Consider the following 19,394-nt stretch of genomic DNA (forward strand, 5'->3'; position numbering starts at 1 on the left):
AGTTGACTAAAATGATATAATTAATTTCGGCATAGCTTATAAGTTAAAAAAAATTAAAAGGGTGTAGGTTCAAATTACATATATTACAATATTAAAAGAAATTGATGTGTTAATCCAAATGGGGATTTAACATTATCTATCTCTCACAATTGGACACCAAGCGGCCACGTCTGCATGAACTGCTGACAAACATTCTCCACATGATCAGTTTGAGGCTGCGAAAAGGCAACACCGCTCTCTATTCTACCGCTGCTACCCCCTGCTACTCCCCAATCGGATTCCACCACCATGGCCGCCGCCGCCGCCACCGTCGGCTCGTCCTTCACCGCTTCCACGCACTCCTTTAAGGGTTTACGGTCCAAGCACTGGCTCTCCGATTCTCTCCTCGCAATGCCATCAACCCAAATGTTGCCTGTCTTGTCACGCTATCTGGCCCTTGAATCGGCTTCGCTCCGAGCTTTCTCCGAGAAGTGGCGGCCGGTTCTGGGCATCTCCGCCGCCGTGGTTCAAGGAGAACCGGCGGTGACGGCTGATGCTGAAGAAGGTGTGGCGGAGGAGAAGGGAGGAGGGGAAGCGGTGGGTGGTGGTTCTCCGGTGGAGGCCGGGAGTACTAAGCTCTACTTTGGGAACTTGCCTTACAGCGTTGATAGTTCCCAGCTCGCCGGCATCGTTCAGGAACATGGGGTCCCTGAGCTTATTGAGGTATACTGCCTGCAAATGTCACTGATTAGTTTTATATTGAACTCTAACATATGATTTACTTCCAATCGAAAGTACAATATGAAAAATTTAGCTTCGGAGGTCAAGCTCATGAGTTAATTTTCAGTGCTTCAAATCACAATGGGGTTTATAAGAGCAACAATTCGATTACTTTTTCACCATGTTAGATAAGTTGACTAACTGACAAACTATGAAACCAACTATAAATCTAGATGTTTTTTGGAGTAAAGACCTCAAATCTTAGTGGTCACTTACCCAGTTACCGGAGATCCTACCAGCTTTTGATGTCAAATACTGTAAGTTCATGTGATTAAATCAGTATCTGAGATGCATATGTTAAGTTAGTTCAAACACCCGCAGAAAATCCACTGGCCACTAGCTCGTTTAGGAGCATATAGGTTTGATACTGGTTGGCAACTATACGTTTATTCAATGAGTCAGCTCCACCTTTTTTTTTAATCTGTGAGTGTTGGCGCCAGTTTAAACGTACCTTGACTAATTCAAACACCCTACTAGACTTGGACTTTGTTGCGAAAGAAACCTCTAGCTACTTGGCCACCATGATTTGAACCTATCCCCTCGGGCCCTTTACTTTTCTCATTGGCTCCTGATGACTCTTAGACCAACTTATGTGGTTAGCTAGCTCCACATCTTAACAAAGAACAAATAAACAAGATATCCTTGTACAAGGAAGAGCCACGGTTCTTTTATAATATTAGTGACCATTAAACTTGTGATAACTCCAACGCTGCTTCAGAAAAAGTTCAGATGTTGTAATTTCGTCCGTCTAATCCTAAAAACACAGACTTCTCAACTGTCTGCATTCAATCTTTATTTTGAACTAATTCACCAAGAGCATATTTTCTCATTAAATTATTGTTTCTGGAGTCTCTAATCATTTCAAATGGGTATAAGGTTCTTTATGACAGGAATACTGGAAAGAGCAGAGGATTTGCATTTGTAACCATGAGCAGTATTGAAGATTGTAATAGAGTCATCGAAAATCTGGATGGAAGTGTGAGAATCTCTCTCCCACCCTCCCCCCATTCTCTCCTTCATGTTGCTAAGATAATTTCAAATAATTTCAAGAACAAACTATTGGACTCTGATGATAAATATATGAGTGTTTCTTGTCAATCAGGCTTACATGGGCAGAGTTTTGAGGGTTAATTTCTCAGACAAGCCTAAGCCTAAGGAACCTTTATATCCAGAAACAGAGTATAAGCTTTTCGTCGGCAACTTATCCTGGTCGGTAACATCTGAAAGTTTGACACAAGCTTTTCAAGAATATGGAAATGTGGTAGGAGCAAGGGTCATCTATAATGGGGAGACTGGAAGGTCACGTGGTTATGGCTTTGTATCTTATTCAACAAAACCAGAGATGGAAAAAGCACTTGAAGCTCTTAATGAAGTGGTAAGAGACTTTCTTAGTTCTCCTGTATCTTTTTGTTTCACATTATCGTATTATATCATGTAGCTCAATTGTGTTGCTTTTTTTTTTTTTTGTTTTTTTTGTCTTCATAGGAACTTGAAGGCAGGGTAATACGTGTGAGCTTGGCTGAAGGAAAGCAGGCACAGGGGTAAATGTAAAACTGATTTACAATGAGCAAACAAGAAACGGGAAGGAGTTTCTACCTAGGTAGCTGTAAACAAACAGACCGTAAGTGATTGAATCTTCTTTCTTCTTTCTTCTTTCTTGTTGTATATACCCCATTTTCCACTTTTGTACCTCACGAGCGAAACTCAATGGGAAAGTATTTTTGGTCTGCGGCAATTGTGGTATTATCATATCAACCCTGATTCAAACTGATGATCCGAACACTAAATTTTAAAAATGATTGTACAATGACTAAGAAAGAAATAAGGAAGAATACTTACTGAGCTGTTGCTGCACGAACGCCGCAAATGATTGAACCTTCCTTCTCATTTGTTGTCATATATATATATATACTAACTGAGGAAATCCTTGGATGGTCTCTAGCAATTGTGGTACAGATGTTATATTAACCTTGATTCAGATTGATGATCACACTCTAAATCTTACTATCAGCTGTAGCAGGGAGTCGGGACTGAAGGATGAATCGGATGAACTCCACACTACTTGAAGGTCTGTCACTAGTTATCTCATCGGAGATCAGCTCCTCAAAAACACTGTTCAAATACACTGCACTATTTGCCCAAGTAGGAAAATTCACTCTAGTCTTGGGAAGAGTTTACTGTTTGTTCACCCAGCAATCTCGTTCTATTTTTGAAAGTATCAACACGTCAAAAAGAATACACGCAAAGCTGAAAAATAAAACCAGCCCACCACTCCAGATTCAAAAACTCATCCTCAAGGACTTTCTGCAAACACCTGGTGTGCACCCCACTAGACAAATCTAATCTTCTAAGGATTTCTTACCTCCAAAAGGGAGAAAAGAAAAGGTTTGGTTTGCAGGGCAGGAGCAGCGACTGGTGAGCGTGAGAAATACAAACTTATGCAGTAGATTAGATTGTGCCGATCTCTGTCTCCAAAAACTCTAAAAGCCCCGTAGAGGCACAAAAGCATTGTTCCAATTGTGTCAGCAGACAAGGAGAGCATTGTGCCCTTCTCTTTATGGGCGAAATTATTATGCATTTATGTTCTTGAGGTTGGGGCAGCCAAATTGCGGCCGCTACAAATGCATTTATCTCTACTTTTCCTTCTTACTTTTTGTGATGGCAATTTGTGACAAATTAAATGGAAACTAATAAGATAAAGTTGAATTCTTACATCAAGGATCGAATAGATATTTAAATCTCCAATCTGATAATAGTTCGGTGGTAATTGACATATACCCCCTAGCTAAATTTGTATCAACATCACTATTTGTTTTTTAAAAATACAACAACACGATGGTGGAGATTTAAACTCATGATATTCTAATCAGGTATATGTGTTTAACCAGTTCAACTATGTTAAAATTGGTATGAAAAAGTTTACATTTTATTTTTTAAAAAATTACATTTTTCTGCCAGTCTATGAAGTTAAATTAATTGACTTATATTACATTGTAATTTAAATGACGTCATTTGTTGACTTTCAAAAAGAGAAGAAAAAAACAGAGTAATAGACATTTCGGGGATATAAAAACAGCTTCTTTTTTGATTTTGTGTTCCCCCATTTCCCTTCCATTTGATTTAATTACGTAATTGAATCGATTGAAAATTAAATGCAGAAAGAATCTAAAGAAATATGGGAGAACCAATGTGATGCCAACATAAAACAACGGTTGGCAGACATGAGAGAAAGCAAACAGCTTGACACCAAAATTAATAAAGAAAACCAAAAATCAGTGGCGGAGAAGAAGACTATTCCCTTGTAATATTTATCCCCACCTTTCTCTCCAGCTTTATCCCTTAAACCCTCTTGCTCTCTCTCTCTACAACTTCCCCTGCCTCGCGCCTCTCTCTCTCTCTTCCCCTTGGTATATACTGCTACTTCACGTGTTCTTGAATTTATCTATTTGATGGGTTCATAGATGAGAATGAATCTGAAATGGGTTTTCATTTTCTTTTTTGGTGGAGCATTGTAGATCTAAGATTTTGATTGTGGGACTTGTTCTTCTGTCTTATTGTTTTTTAGGGTTTAAGGGTTTCCGTAATGGGGACGCCGTTTCACATTCCGGTCACTGCTGCTCAGGTTTCATTCCTTTCCCTCGTGTTGCTTCTTTTGTTTAGGCATTTGGGTCTCATTTTTCGTGCGGAAATTTGATGTGGGATTTGGTTGGTTCAGGTGGGAACGTACTTTGTTGGGCAATATTATCAGGTTCTTCAGCAGCAACCCGACTACGTGCACCAGTTCTATTCAGATGCGAGTACTATGCTTCGTGTTGATGGCAATTTCAGAGAGACCGCCACTGCAATGCTGGTACTTCTTTTTTTTTTCTCTTTTATCTTGTCCTTTTTCCTTTTGGCCTCTTGATTTTTCAAGAAGAAATTGAAGTTTTAGTCCTCTGTGTGAAAAGGGCTAGAATCTTTTACGAGCGTTACTTTTTGAAGTGGGCTGTACGTGAGTGCATAATGTGAGCGTTACTTTTTGTGGGTGCATAATGCGTGTGTTTGTTTGTGTCAATGCTCCAATTTTGATGTCTTTTCCCCTTAATCTTAGTGTTTTATATAATTAAGATAGAACGTCCGATTTCGTGGCACATTTCTTCTTGTTCTCCTATCTTCTTATGATTCATATAGTTTATCTTTGCCGTTTTATCTGCAGCAAATACATGCACTTGTTATGTCACTTAGTTATACCGGGATTGAGATCAAGACAGCACATTCATCAGAATCATGGAATGGTGGTGTTCTTGTGATGGTTTCTGGCTCCGTCCAAATGAAGAATTTCAATCGAATGAGAACTTTTGTGCAAACTTTTTTTCTTGCACCCCAAGAGAAAGGCTATTTTGTTCTGAATGATATCTTTCACTTTGTTGATGAGGAGCCAGTGCACCATTATCCAGCAGTCTTGTTAACTCAGAGCAATCTTGATTCCACCTTAAGTGCTCCTACCACAGTTCCAGAGACAGGTTTGATTTATTAACCACATGGGGAACAAATTATTTGCTTCTCTGGATGTATTGGATTATTAGAACACAACCTAAGTAATTTCGTTGAAGCTATGCGGTTATTTTCAGGGACTCCTTTTCCACTTTGCTTTCTTTTACTTTATGGGAACGTTAATACTGTTGAGATCACCTATTAAATTTTCTTCGATAAATAATGTTCTTTTGGGGTATCTTTTGACTTTTTGTTCTGGCTTGGAGTTTTCGCATGGAATTGATTTGTTCCTGACTTTTCTTAGTAAATCTGATTATTTATGTCTGGAATACTTTGCTGATTGAAGTTATTTTTTCTTGTAGTGTCCAATTACTCACTCAATGGAGAAGTCCAGGCGCGAGAGTTTGCAGCCCCTGCTGTCAAAGAAAATGGTCACATTGATAACCATAAGTTTGTAGAGCAGAAACTGCAGCAAGTTCCAGAGTCGAAAACCATTCTTGAGGAAAATACAGCAGATGTAAATTCTATGCATCAGAATGCATCGACTGTTTTCCAGGATCATTTGCCTGTTTCTGTTGAAGAACATGCTGAGGAGCCTCAAAAGCACACTTATGCATCAATTGTATGTTTTGACATTAATAATCAATCCACCATAGATATCGTTTACAGTTTTGATCAATATGCATAGAAGGGAACTGACGCCATTTATTCTAATTTCTAAGCTAAGAGTTGCTAAAGGACAAGATACTCCCATTGCTGCTCCTCAATATCCTGTTAGTAAGAGCACGCCACCTGCTTCAGAGCAAAACCACACTTCACCTCTCACCAGTCAGCAGTTAACTACACCAACCCCAAATAACTCTGAAAGGGAACAGACAGGAGGGGAGTTCCCGTCTATTGACGAAGATGGTTAGCCATGTTGCATTGATCATAATTCGTAACTTTAGCTATTTATGTGGGAAATATGACATTTTTTTAATTTTTGTGTACGAAGGTGAAATAAAGTCGGTTTATGTTAGAAACTTGCCATCAACTGTGTCTGCTTCAGAAGTTGAGGAGGAATTCAAGCATTTTGGCAAACTCAGTTCTGATGGGGTGGTTATTAGGAGTCGCAAGGTCTTCAGGCTTTATATCTTTTCAGTTTATTTCTTTGTGCCTGTCTCAAATCATTTGATTGGCTAACTATCTCTCGACTTCCAGGATGTTGGTTTTTGCTATGCGTTTGTCGAATTTGAAGACATCACTGGTGTCCAAAATGCAATCAAGGTTTTGCTTCACCTGTAATCCTTGGACCTTAGTGTTTTCTTATTCTTTGCCTTTGTTCTTTCTTTCTTTTTAAAATTGAACGTTACTTTCTGCATTATAAACATCTATGCTTTCATCCCCCACCCCGCCTACCTTACCAAGTTTTGTTTGAAAAGGTTAGGAAAGTATGTCTCCAAAAAGTAAAAACATCACCAATAACATTTTTCCCCTTTTACCAAAAAACTTGTTTTATTGTGGCTTTTGTGATCCTTGTTCTAATTGTGACCAATTGTCGAATCCCATTGAAAGGACATGTATTCTGTTGTAGAGATCACACCTTCACTGAATAGAGATTTTGATTAACGGTCTCTTTTTCTCCTCTCCAGGCGGGTACTGCTCAGGTTGCCGGGCGTCAAGTATACATTGAAGAGCGAAGAGCAAACAGCAACATCCCACATCGAGGGGGAAGTATGCATTCTTTCATATCCCGTCTCTTCAGAATTCTAACGTTAATAATCATATCTTTCACTTCCAAGTACTTGCATCCACTGCTAATCTGATATTATGAACCATGTCTGGCTTTGCTGATGCATTATAAACTTGCAAAACTAAACTAATTTGATAAGTAGAGCTGTTTTTTTGTCTGTCTACTTATGAACTTACGTACTTTTTCGAGTAAATGCATGGTGGTAAGCTTGGATTCTTGATTTAAGCGGAATGACATGAATCTCTTGTTGAGTTTTAGTTCTGAATTCCTTTTTTCTACTAGCTTTTCATTCTGTCCCTGAATACTTTATTGTGATCAGGAAGGGGTAGAGGAAGAGGTAGCTACCACACAGAGTCTTCTCGGGGCCATTTTAGCTCTCGGAATTACAGTATGGGAGTTCGAGAAGGAAGCGACCGTGAGTTTATCAGACCGAGGGGCAATGGCTTCTATCGACCTACCACTCGACAGGAGAAAGGAAACCTTAACCTCCAATTATCAAGAAATGGAGAAAGTCTTTCAGAGTCATCATAGCTCGTTTAGCAAAGCAAAAGTTTTGGTTCTAGCATCATCAGCGAGGCACACTCACCTTACTTTGAAGAATAATTTGAGTCAGTTTAAGCCATTTGTCTATGGGAATATGAATTGCATTATTTTTTTTCCATTGGGTTTCTTGATTCAAGAACATTTCATGAAACTCACTGTTTTGCCTGTAGTGCGCTCAATTGATATTCATTGTTATAAGCACACTGTTTTAGATATAATCAAATTTCGTCTCACTCACCAACAAAGCCTGTTGAGTTGCAGATTTGATGTTACCGTTCAATTATTGTTGTGCAATGCAAATTTATTCCGACACATTTATTATCTATTTAGAATTGGCCATGGTATTGAAGACTTCATTGAGATCAACAATTTCGAACTGATTTCTGATTCAAAGACAACCAACTTTCAGCAGGTTATTATTATTCAGTGTCTATGTCTGTTTCATACATAAAACTAGAACAATGTTATTTTGCTTCAAGTTCATCATATAATACATTATATCACTAATTTTGCTACATTTTTAAAAAGTTCAGGCATTTCCTACAGAAACTACCACTGTTTCTAATGAAGGCAATTGAGAGCCATTTTTGCTTGGCCCATCTTCCTCCTCGTATTCATCTGTTTCCCAAAGGAAGCTTGCATATGCACCAAGAACATGGCTGAAATTGAAAGAAACAAGAAGGTAATTGATTGTTAATAATACAAGCAAAAGACAGCCAAAGCTAATACTGTTCTGCAGTAAAGGGAACCTATTTTATGTACCTGTCTGTAGGAGAGGCTTCTACCGCTCTCTCGAAGTAATTTGATGCTTTCTGGTAGTCGTGATGTAGCTCCCACACCAATTTTGCATATTCTGATAACACTTCCCCGTCGACCAGGTCTGCCTGTACGGCACGGCTATAGTATTCCTCTGCTCCTCTAAGGTCTACCTTAGGCTGCAGGCATCGACAAACATGCATTCACAACTCAGAACAATTGTAGCTATTGATTCCTAAGATAAAAAGTGCATTTCAGACAATCTAAGCGCATAGTAATAGAAGTTTAAAATTGTGAACTGAATGCCCATGAAGGAGTTAAGAACTTGTTTTTTCTTTCTTTTTTTCTTTTCTTTTTTTTTTTCGATATTTAAACCAGAAATGTCAACCAAAGTCTTTCATTGGCAGAGAAGAAAGTGGTCCAGTAAAACAATCTCATTGCGATTTTATAACTAAAAGACACGACAAAATAGTGTCACCTTGCACAAGAACTGAGCATAGTTTTTCAGAAGCAACAGATCAGTGGGGTTCTCCTTAAGCATCTTCTTATAATACTCCTCTGTATCACTCTCACCAGTGTCAGCTACTGGTTCAATTTTTCCTTTCCCGTCTTCTTCCCCAGGGGTCTGCAGATAATAGGACATCAGGCAATTAATACATATTAGCTCTGAAAATACTACGATAATATGCGGGGAAGAAAGAAGTAGCATCACCATAGTTTCATCTTCCTCATCATTCTCCCGTTCCCACAGGAATTTAGCACGTGCTGCAAGAATTTGGCTGCCAATGAAGAAATGGAAACAAACATTCAGTTCATTTGATAGAAACGCTAAAGTTGCCATTCTCTTCAGTTCAATCAGGTAAATATCCACTTCAAAACTAGAAACTGCATTTGGATAATCTAACGAAGAATGTCTGCAGATATTTGGTTATTGAGGGAACTATTTCATTATTCTACAGCCAAGCACTCATTCACCTGTCATTTGGATCAACAAGAGCTGCTCGTTCAAAGTAACTTGAGGCTTTAGCCTGATCATGATGGAGTTCCCAGACCAACTGAGCATACAGCATCAGAGTTTCACCATCTTCAGGATATGTTAATGTAGCTTGATAGCACTGTTCCTCGGCTTCATCAAGTTTTCCGTCTGACTGTCATCACAGTATTGAAATACATGGTGTTAACTGAGATTCTTGAGATTGTTTCATGAAACAATAAAGAAACGGCTCGGTAAACTTTTAGTGTACACAAATTGATAAACAACTCTAGTTAAATTACACGTTTGGTCACTGAATTTCGAGGGAATTCCTTAAAACTTTCAATGTTGTGTCAATAGGACCAATTAGACACAGGTACCAAAGTTTTAACTTAACAACTGCTAAAACAAAACAGATCTAGCCTCACCGCTTCACTTGTTAGCTTAATAATTGGAAAATCAGCTCAAGAGAGGTTCTGAAAGAACAAGGAATTCAAAAGAAGCCCAGAAACATCACGGGCGACCCAGGAACAGCCAGAAATTTGATGCATCAAACCCATCATTGATTGGTAAAATTTGTCCAATTCATGAAGATTAAGTAGTAAATCACAGTGAAAATTGGGGCGAGTAGAAGAACTTACCCATAAAGACTGCACATAGTTTCTCAGAAGCGAGGGAGGCTCATCCACTATCTTCTCGTCATAAAAATCGACAGGATCATAACCACCGCCGAGACCAGAAGCATCCATTCCAAGCCCTGCCGCTAGGTACAGCGGAGGACTGGCTGGTCTGAGGTCAATTTCGCCGTCGTCAAAACCCCATTTCTTAACCGAGTGGAGACCATCTTCGTCTTCCATTTCTTCCTCTTGAATCAACCCCATAGCCCCTTTGGAAAAACTGAAGTCGCTACCACTACCCAGAGCTTCTTTGCTCACTTCAATCGTGATAACCTTTTCAAATGCTTCTAACCCCACGACTTGCTCCTGATTCTGATCATCAGCGTAAATCGAGAACGAAGCTGAAGAGTGCAACATCGAAGAGAAGAAATTGATCTTTCCGCGTTGCTGCGGAACCACACTAATCCCAATTCCCGAAGAGGACGGTGGATTTGTATGGAAATGGGAATTTTATCAAATTTCTGTTCTGGGAAATGCGAACAATTTTGCTTAGCTTAAAGAGGAAATAACTTCTCAAAATGAGAGATATTTAATACAATTCTTCTGGCGGTGAATGGTTGCATAGTTAGATTGCATATTATATTGACAACGCAGTTGGGTGAGAAACATCAAGAAGCATGTGACAAGACGTTCCAAACACGTTATGGCCACATGAAATCTATAATATTGTATGAAAAGGGGAAATCTAGATATATTAAGAATCTTTAATGCTTAAATATTTAGTACTAATGAACTTGTGGACGATAGAGAAACCCTATTGACCAAGCCTGGTTCTTGAAGCCCAAGATCTTAAAACAATGGGCTCGAACTGACAAATTCCATAACTTCAACAAACCAAACTAAAGGCGGTCTGCAAGTTGGATTTCCTCCTCCTCAGATCCATCAACAACCTTCCCCTGAACCTGCAGCGGCTTAAAAGTGTAGATTCTCGCACAAAACACATAGTAAACAAGATTCACAACCTGCAGAACCGTAATCAACCAGTAGAAATAATCCAACTTCCCCTTGTTTATATAATCATTCCGGAGCCAATTGGAGCCGTCGGGGCCAGCACTGAACTTATGCACACCCGAAACGAGAATCGTGCTCACATAATTCCCCATCGAAATCGACGCCCAGAACAGCGCCATGGCCGTGCTCCTCATACTCTCCGGCGCCTGGTCGTAGAAAAACTCCAAATGCCCGATCGACATAAACGCCTCCCCCATCCCGTTGAGGCTGTACTGGGGCACCAGCCAGAACTCGGAAAGGGGGGCGCCGGCGGCGCCGGAGATTAGGGCCACGTGTCTCCGCTTTCTCTCGACGAATCCGGCGATGAGAGTGGCGAATATGGAGATTACGAGCCGATTCCCAGTCGTGGAGGAAGGAGATGCCTCTGCCGAGGCCGGTGAACTCCCGGGCCGTGGGGATGAGGAGGCGGTCGTAGAGCGCGACGGTGATGAGCATCGTGAGCAGTGTGAACACGGACATGGAACCTGCTGGGATCCGAAACGACTTCGTCAAGTGTCGTTCGATGGTCGAGGCTTGCTGGAGAGAGAACGTGTTTTGTTGAGAATAGGCTGTGATTAGTAATTGAAGTATTTGTAGGTCTTGGAACCCTGATTCGGATCCGACTCGTCGAATTGGTCCGCCCTGAACGACACCACGCACGGTCGGATCCCCCCCCCGACCCGAGCGCCGACATTAGCAGAGAGAAGTACAGGATTCCGAGTAGCCCGCCGCTGGCTTCCTTGCACGCTTCCTCGCCGCTGCACGGCGGCGGCCTTAGCTGCGGCACCACTGCCAATATGGTCCGCGTAATTATCCCATGTAATCAAATTATTTATACCTTCATTACGGTTAAGTTACTAATAAAATACTTCTATGTAATCCAAATTTCTGTAATTATTTTATTTTAGTATTCTGATTTAATTTTTAATGTTCTTAAAAGACGAGCATATCTCAATTTGTTTAAGAAAGTTTATGGACTACATAACTGCAATAAATTGAATTTTAACACGAAAAACAAATCCCTTAAACTTTGTTTTTTTTTCTCTAATTAACAAATTCCAATTAAGAAAATATTCTAAAAGAAATTAATTATTTTTGTCATTAATTTAAAAACAAACATATTTTAGAAATTAATTTTAAAAGATACGTTAATAAAAAAAAGACTTTTTAAAGATAGAGTTATGATTGGATTGGCAAATGGCTCATTATCTAATAAAGAATGGAAGCGACGGTGATGGTCCAGAAGCGACCGACAAAGGAATCGGCGATGGAAGCTCCAATGAGCGGCGTCAAACTGGCGGCACCGTTGACGTTGGTCACAATATTTGCTCCTTTAGTTAAATACATATGTAACTCTTTGATTAAGTAGCTAATTATGTTAGCATTAAAACCAACCACCTCCAATTTCTCATCTATCTCATTAGCTTCATCAAAAACCAAAAATAAGAGATTAAATAAAATAAAATAAAAATCTAATATGAACTGATCATTTATTTAATCGATCTTAATTGGAGATTCAAATTTCCGTCGATGAAAAAGAAAAAAAATGTAGAAGAATGAAACGAAGAGTACCAAAAATGAAGGGCATAGTGATAATACCACCCTTCTTCTTCCTCTCTATGGAATTGTTATTGTTTTCATCAGTGTGATTCCAATTATTGTTGCAATTCTGGAGCTATGTGAAAAATGGCGTTTCAAAATCTCACCTTTTAAAGTTGCAGAAATGGAAAAAGAACTGTTGCGTAATTCACAATATACAAAAATGGAAACAAAATCACACGAAAACTAGAATTTCGATTTAAATCGCGTCTATTGGATACGTCGTATATGAAATGAAATCGTAGTTAATGACTGCGATTTCACTACTCTAATTTTGTATTTATTTTTTAAACTACATTACTAATAACGTTTAAAAAAATAGATTATTTGAAAAAAAAAACCTCATTTTTTCCTAACATTGAAAATATCTTGATATTGATTACGTAATATTCTTTTAAGGTAAATATATTATTTGAAGATGTGAGCTATATTCTAAATACATGGCAAAACTTGCTTTGTTTCCGAAAAAAATAAAAATTAAAAAAGGGGCAAAACTTGCCCTTTTTTTCATTTATTACAATTTGAATAAAGTGGTAGGATTTGAATATACTATTTCCAAGAGAGGATCGGGTGAAGTATGAAGTATGCTCTGGTCAACAATAAATATATATTTTTGTATTTTAAAGTGGATAAATACTTAGCCATTAACTTTCTATTAACCACCGTTAAATATTTAACAATTTTTTATCTTAAAGAAATCTCTCTTCTCTTCCATATTGTTCTCTTAATTATAAAAATATAATGATGATTAATTATGAGAATAAATCTTCTGGTTCACCAGCGTAAAGTTTCATGAAATTTCAAATACAATCATATCTACATATAAGAAGTTTTTTTTAGTACAATATGTAGGGTGGGAATCGAACTCACAACATATTGATTGGAGATATATGTCAATTACTGCGAATCTATATTAAGACTTTAAGTTATATAAATTTTATTCTTATATAAAAAAAATTTCTTTCCATATATTTGTATATGTATGCATAAAAAATATACACAAAATCATTATTAAGTATAAAATGATAAATAAATATTGCTAAATCTAAAAATAGTTCAACTGATGATGGATTTGGGCCCAACGAGTTAGATGTCAAAGCCCAATACACGTTTGAAAGGTTACACAACTTAAGTCCACCTAGGTTAAGAAAATGGATTGTCAACTGAGCTTGCAACTTCATTTACAGGTAAGTATTATTCTTCTGAAATTTAATTTATTTAGTTCAATAATAGCAGAAGCAGGGGGATCTCCACTAAATTATATTTAAATTGATATTTATACCGTCAAATTGAAGTTGAAGATTCAAACCTATATTTAATATGTGTAGTTGCTTATGTATGTGATATATTCGAGCCTATATCCTCAAAAAAGAAAAAAAAAATATAGACTCGAATCTTCAACTTCAATTTGGAGGTATAAACGTGAATTCAAATATAATTTAATGGATAAAACATTTGTTACCCTGAATTCCTCCCATTCAAATATAATAAAATAGATTCGAGCCTATATTCAACATATGTGTAGTTGCTTAGTTTGATTGAATTGAATATGTCATGTGTCACCTTTTTCAAAGGTGATTAACGAAAACCGGACTAAATTGAAGTATTTTTTAAATAGAAATTCACGAATTAAATTAATCTATAGTCCAAATCTGAAGGACTAAAAAGGTAATTTACCTAAAAAAAGAAAAAAAAAACACAAACACATATATATAAAGCCACAATATACCTAGCTTAAACAAAATTTATTAAGCTCTAGCTCCATTGGTATTCTAAAGTTTGAAGGCCCACTTCCCCACTTAACAAACATATCTTTAAGTTTCACTTTCTACAACAAAGTGTCTATGCCAATTGTCTTGCAAGTGGAAGACAATGGAAAAGGAAGGATGGATTAAGAATAGTATAAATGTGTTGGTCTCTAAAAGCCCCAACCTTGAGAATAATAAAACCCTAAATCCCTTTCTCTCCCCACTCAAGATGGAGACACCCATTCCCCCTCAATTTTTGTTTACTATTTCCTTTCATCACTTTACTTTGCCATTTGTCTTTTAGGGTTTATCAAGATTTAGAGTAGAATCTATGTACCTATATCCATTCAAAATCTCTCTTTCATCAATACATGGATTTGAATTGAGAAATATACAGTAAAAGGTTTAAATACTGGTTTGGTTCCTATACCTCTTGTTTGGATTTATTCTAGTCTTTGAACTTTCGAAACGTTTATTTTAGTCTATGTACTTTTAAAGTGACTAATTAATTTGATCCTTCTAGGGAAGATTTTAATACAAAATTTATACGTAATGAAAACTACTTTAATTCAAAATTATGGACATGTCTCAAAATAAATTAGTGATTGAAATATCATATGCTAAAATGAAGATTGAATAGAGGGGGATAGAAATGAAAAAGAATGGACCAAAATGATCCCTTATAAAAAGTTCATGGACCAAAATAACCGTTTTGAAAGTATATAAACTAAAATAAACTAAATTTGAACGTAGAAAGACCAAAATAGACGTTTTGAATGAAAGACCAAAATAAAACAAAACCGTATTTAAAAGTATATAAAACTATATAGATAGGGGAGAAACAACCCATCAATTCTTACTATAATCTATGAGTAAATGTGTGAAATAACCTTAATTAAGTATGATCTAATTATTAAATTGTAAAAGTCACTGCCGTTAATCGATATATATCTCCAATTAAAAGTGTGTGAGTTCGATTTCCTACCATACATATTATATTAAAAAATAATAATAAATGGTAAAATATCAATATACTATCTTATGAAATCATTGGTTGCCCTGCAGTAGTTGAAATAAGTTAAAAGAAATTAAAGAACTTTGTGAGAACTAATGGGTTTAAATTATGAATTTGGTTTATCAACTTTTAAATCTATTGATTCAAAAAAGATTATAATAAATTATTTAACTTTAAATTTGGTATGTAATAGATTATTGAGGCTAACACCATCAACTTTATACTTATGTGCCATGTTGAGCCGAATGATTTTAGATAATCTAAAATTTTGTTGGTGTAAGCATTTATTAAATGGACAGAGTTACAAATACCAGAACTCATTAGAAATTATTTAAAGTTAATTTTATTATTTATCCTAAAAGTAATTGAATGTCTTTTTGAAATTCTCTACACGTATTTGAAATATAATAATATATTAATTTAAAAAATTGAATGTGGAGAATTCCAATGGCAGATGGCAGTACAGGCACAGCTACAGACTACAGAGAGAGAGAGAGAGAGAGATACCTGAAGGAGACATGAATCGTGTCGAGATTCAGATCGAAAGGGAAATTCTTGTCGAGAACAATGGCGATTCATGGTGGGTAACTGCTATCACTGGTAGCCGCACTACCAGACATCTGGGTCCCATCATCATCACCCCCACCACCTCCAACTTCTTCTTCAATCCCCCTCTTCCCCTCTGTTTTCCTCTCATTTCACTTCATGGAAGCAGCCCTAGGTTTGATCACCAGTAGCGCCATTGGAACCGGCACCGGCACCGGTGGCGGCGGCTCCTCCGGGGCCTCCAATGATGAAAATACGCTTTCGAAGGCGGAGGAGGTGGAGAAGCATCACGCCGATTTGTCATCCGAGGAGTCTTCTTTCCCTGTTGAGGCCGAGCTCGAACTAGGGCTGGGGCTGAGCCTCGGAACCGGGGTTACCGCCGGAAAGGCTAAGCACGGTGCGTGGGGCGAGCGCGGCCGGATTTTAACGGCCAAGGATTTTCCGTCGGCGATCTCTCCTGGTGGGTCGTCTTCTTCTTCGCCTAGGTTCTCAGGCAGAGCTACTGCTGCTGCTGTTTCTGGTGTCAAGAGGGCGGCGGAATGTGTTTCCCATGACGGCGGATCTCCTCCTCCGGCTGTCAGGTCAGGGGAATGCTCTGTTTAACATTGCTTCTTTAATGTTTGTTTGTTTGTTTTTTTTTTTTATCAAACAGGATACAATGAATTAAGGGACCCAAGCACTGTGAAGAATAATTAACTTTTCTCTTTACAGAAATGGAGATTGATTAGAATCTCTGATTCTAAATTCGTCAAACTCAAATCTGGAACTGTTAATCGGGTTTGTATTTTTAATCCTAATAATTAACAGGAAAAAAGAGATTGTCTCGTTGAATTATTTCAAGTATGTGTATTATCCTGTTAAAATAGAATTGGATGGCTTTGAACTGTTGTTCTCTAATAGGAACTTCTATAATATGCATATGAAATAGTTAGTCCCTATACTTTTTTTATATCTTAAAAAAAATGTCCTATTTTTATATATGTCTAACTAAAGATTGATTCCACAATTTCTTGGCGACACCAGCCAAGTATTGATGTCGGGAGGTGGTGGCGTGTAGATCAAAATATTTCTCTGATGCTAGCTCGTTTCCTTTGCAATTTGGTTTCGGCTATTCTAATCCGAAGACATAAAACAGGAAAATGGTCGATCTGAAAGGGAATGTCGGATGTCTTTCTTATATTCACTGAAATTTGTCTTTCCTATTGATCATCATGAATCGTTCTATTGTTCTTTCAACTCATACTCTGATGCAATACTTGTTTTACTAATTGTTCTGTTTTTGGATGAACTGGAAGCAGTCAGGTGGTGGGATGGCCGCCCATAAGAGCTTACAGAATTAACAGCTTGGTTAACCAAGCTAAAAACCAAAGGGCTGGAGAAGAAAAGGAGCAACACTCTCTCAAGAACAGATCGAATGGTGTTCCAGAGAAGATCCAAGATAGCAAAATTACAAGTGCTGCTGATACCGAAAAGGGACCTCTTGGGTTTGTGAAAGTGTATATGGATGGGGTTCTTATCGGCCGGAAAGTGGACTTGAATGCCCATTGTTGCTATGAGACTTTAGCCCTGATGCTTGAGGACATGTTTTTTCAGTCTGCAGGGAGCGTCGAATCCACTGGTTAGTTGCTTCTCTTCCTGAGCCTGTCTATATGTCTGTGACTCCGTGTGTGTAAAGTAAGAAAAGTTGCGTTTGTTATTTTCATTTTCTGATGGTTTCCTCTTTAGGGACCTGAACAAGAACTGACCATGAATGATAGATAGTTGATGACTGCTATAATTTGTTTTGACAAAGGGTTGTCTTTATTGTTTAATCAGGCTTAAGTGCAAATCAGAATGAACATGCACCAAAACTCTCAAAACTTCTGAATGGTTCCTCTGAGTTTGTGCTCACCTATGAAGACAAAGAGGGAGACTGGTTGCTTGTTGGGGATGTTCCTTGGGGGTATGTCCTCACACATGAAAAAACAAGTTTGTTGTTTTTGGTTCACTTATATACCTTTTAATGTGTGTTTTCATTGACTAGGATGTTCTTCAACTCCGTTAAGAAACTTCGAATCATGAGGACGTCTGAGGCAAAGGGACTCGGTACGTTTTCTTGTTATCTAATCTTATAGTTGATCTTGATGTTGTCTTTTTAGTTTCGGGTTACTCCGTGTCGAAGTCTGACTAATAAAACCATCCACAGCTCCAAGGTGTCAAGGAAGGAGTGAGAGAAATGGAATCAAGCCCATTTAGAACCATTGTTTTAACCCTGTCCATGTGAAGATAATGTGAAAGTTGGTCAACATGAGTAGAGATAGAAAAAGAGAGAGTGATTTTGCTGATCTAATTCTTTTGCTTGTTTTTTGTTTGCTTCTGATTTATGGTTCTTGATTTTTTGAATGGTTTTCTAAACCATTAACCCCCCACCCCGCCCCAAATGAAAGAAAGAAAGAAAGAGATCGTCTTATACAGTGTTACCATACAGGCTTATGAACTTGGCTACGATTACGTTTTTGGCTTAAATCAACTAAAGTTGTTTCCTTGGCAAAGGGAAAGCTGGTACTGGTTGCGAACTCCAACTCGCTGCATTGGTCGACTATCTTTTTAATGGTGCTTTCTTCTGTATGTGGATTTAGTCTAATGTGATTTGGTCGTGTTTATAAGGTGAAGATGGTTTCATCTTTTGCTTGGTGTTTGTCCTTTGAACAGAAGCTTCATTTAGAGTAATGCTTAATATGTAATCTTGTACCTTTAAAGACAATTACCCATGGGTTCCATTACATTTCAACTATTCAACTGAGATCGAATGATTTAAATATTGTGTTACACAAGTAGAATCGAAAAGTCAACAAGAGTATAGTTTAAGGTTAAGGTATCGATCTTTCGGGGCCTTTATGGCCTATCAACATAGATTAAGACTTGAAAGCAGTTGGAAGGATGCCCGTTCAGCCCCTACTACATTGGGCGCTCTTGAACTACAAGAGCGGTCTTTGTGCTTGAACTACATGCGGCCTTACATATACACACGTAGATCAGACATGTCTTTAGTTTGAACCTCTATTCATGAAAGGAAAATAAATACTGTCCCGACTACGGATAACTAAGAGAGAAAAATGTAAAAATAAATCATTTTTTAGGTCACATGTCTTTAGTTTGAACTTCTATTGATGATAGAAAAATAAGTAATTCGTCCTAATTACATTAAATATTTGATAATTGATAGAGAGAAAAATGTAAAAATAAATAATAAATATTAAAAAAAATAATGAGGTGTCAAGGTCAACATTCTTTAAAACGATTCAGAAACGATTGAGAAATTGGGGATAATGTTTGAGTTATCCACCATAATATATTGCAGATATAAAGAATTCGAGGTCATATGGGCTTTAGTTGCCCATAATCAATATGGTTTTTAAATTAATGAAATATTATCATACCAACGTAGCTAAACTGCTCTAAACTTGTGTTGGCCATTTTTAGATGTTGATAAACTAAAAAAAATTAATATTATTGTAACAATTATTTAGTACTCTACTAATTAATTTGGTATAATTAGGCCAGTCTTTTTTTTTTTAACAACTTAAATATTGTAATTATATTA

The 19,394-nt window shown here is 37.5% G+C and overlaps 4 protein-coding genes and 1 pseudogene across 5 annotated transcripts; 3 read left to right on the top strand and 2 right to left on the bottom strand.

Moving 5' to 3' along the window:
- The first annotated feature begins 163 nt into the window (after window positions 1-163).
- On the top strand, window positions 164-2,613 carry LOC111024570 (RNA-binding (RRM/RBD/RNP motifs) family protein). The gene is made up of 4 exons (XM_022302281.2): window positions 164-702; window positions 1,636-1,737; window positions 1,862-2,134; window positions 2,245-2,613. The coding sequence occupies exons 1-4, from the start codon at window positions 289-291 to the stop codon at window positions 2,302-2,304; spliced, it is 849 nt and encodes a 282-aa protein (XP_022157973.1). The 5' UTR covers window positions 164-288; the 3' UTR covers window positions 2,305-2,613.
- Window positions 2,614-3,925: 1,312 nt separating this feature from the next.
- Window positions 3,926-7,787, top strand: LOC111024568 (nuclear transport factor 2). Its single transcript, XM_022302279.2, has 10 exons — window positions 3,926-4,166; window positions 4,325-4,381; window positions 4,475-4,609; window positions 4,955-5,261; window positions 5,595-5,854; window positions 5,955-6,141; window positions 6,227-6,348; window positions 6,433-6,498; window positions 6,864-6,945; window positions 7,284-7,787. Exons 2-10 carry the CDS (start codon window positions 4,343-4,345, stop codon window positions 7,493-7,495), a joined length of 1,410 nt encoding a protein of 469 aa, XP_022157971.1. The 5' UTR covers window positions 3,926-4,166; window positions 4,325-4,342; the 3' UTR covers window positions 7,496-7,787.
- A 76-nt stretch (window positions 7,788-7,863) lies between these two features.
- On the bottom strand, window positions 7,864-10,412 carry TPR4 (Tetratricopeptide repeat (TPR)-like superfamily protein). The gene is made up of 6 exons (XM_022302280.2): window positions 9,878-10,412; window positions 9,239-9,411; window positions 8,976-9,042; window positions 8,742-8,888; window positions 8,270-8,442; window positions 7,864-8,166 (listed from the first exon to the last, which is right to left on the bottom strand). Exons 1-6 carry the CDS (start codon window positions 10,268-10,270, stop codon window positions 8,037-8,039), a joined length of 1,083 nt encoding a protein of 360 aa, XP_022157972.1. The 5' UTR covers window positions 10,271-10,412; the 3' UTR covers window positions 7,864-8,036.
- Window positions 10,413-10,603: 191 nt separating this feature from the next.
- Window positions 10,604-11,596, bottom strand: LOC111024571 (protein NRT1/ PTR FAMILY 3.1 pseudogene; annotated as a pseudogene).
- A 4,116-nt stretch (window positions 11,597-15,712) lies between these two features.
- LOC111024576 (auxin-responsive protein IAA13) lies at window positions 15,713-18,609 on the top strand. 2 transcript variants are annotated; one of them, XM_022302287.2, is made up of 5 exons: window positions 15,713-16,392; window positions 17,110-17,429; window positions 17,627-17,753; window positions 17,835-17,896; window positions 17,997-18,609. In XM_022302287.2, the coding sequence occupies exons 1-5, from the start codon at window positions 15,971-15,973 to the stop codon at window positions 18,044-18,046; spliced, it is 981 nt and encodes a 326-aa protein (XP_022157979.1). In that variant the 5' UTR covers window positions 15,713-15,970; the 3' UTR covers window positions 18,047-18,609. The 2 variants fall into 2 exon arrangements, with proteins under 2 accessions (XP_022157979.1, XP_022157980.1); XM_022302288.2 differs by having other exon boundaries at window positions 18,279-18,609.
- Window positions 18,610-19,394: the final 785 nt, after the last annotated feature.

Source organism: Momordica charantia (genome assembly GCF_013281855.1).
Source record: "Momordica charantia cultivar OHB3-1 chromosome 5 unlocalized genomic scaffold, Mcharantia_2.0 BLBB01000005.1, whole genome shotgun sequence".
Taxonomy (NCBI): domain Eukaryota; kingdom Viridiplantae; phylum Streptophyta; class Magnoliopsida; order Cucurbitales; family Cucurbitaceae; genus Momordica; species Momordica charantia.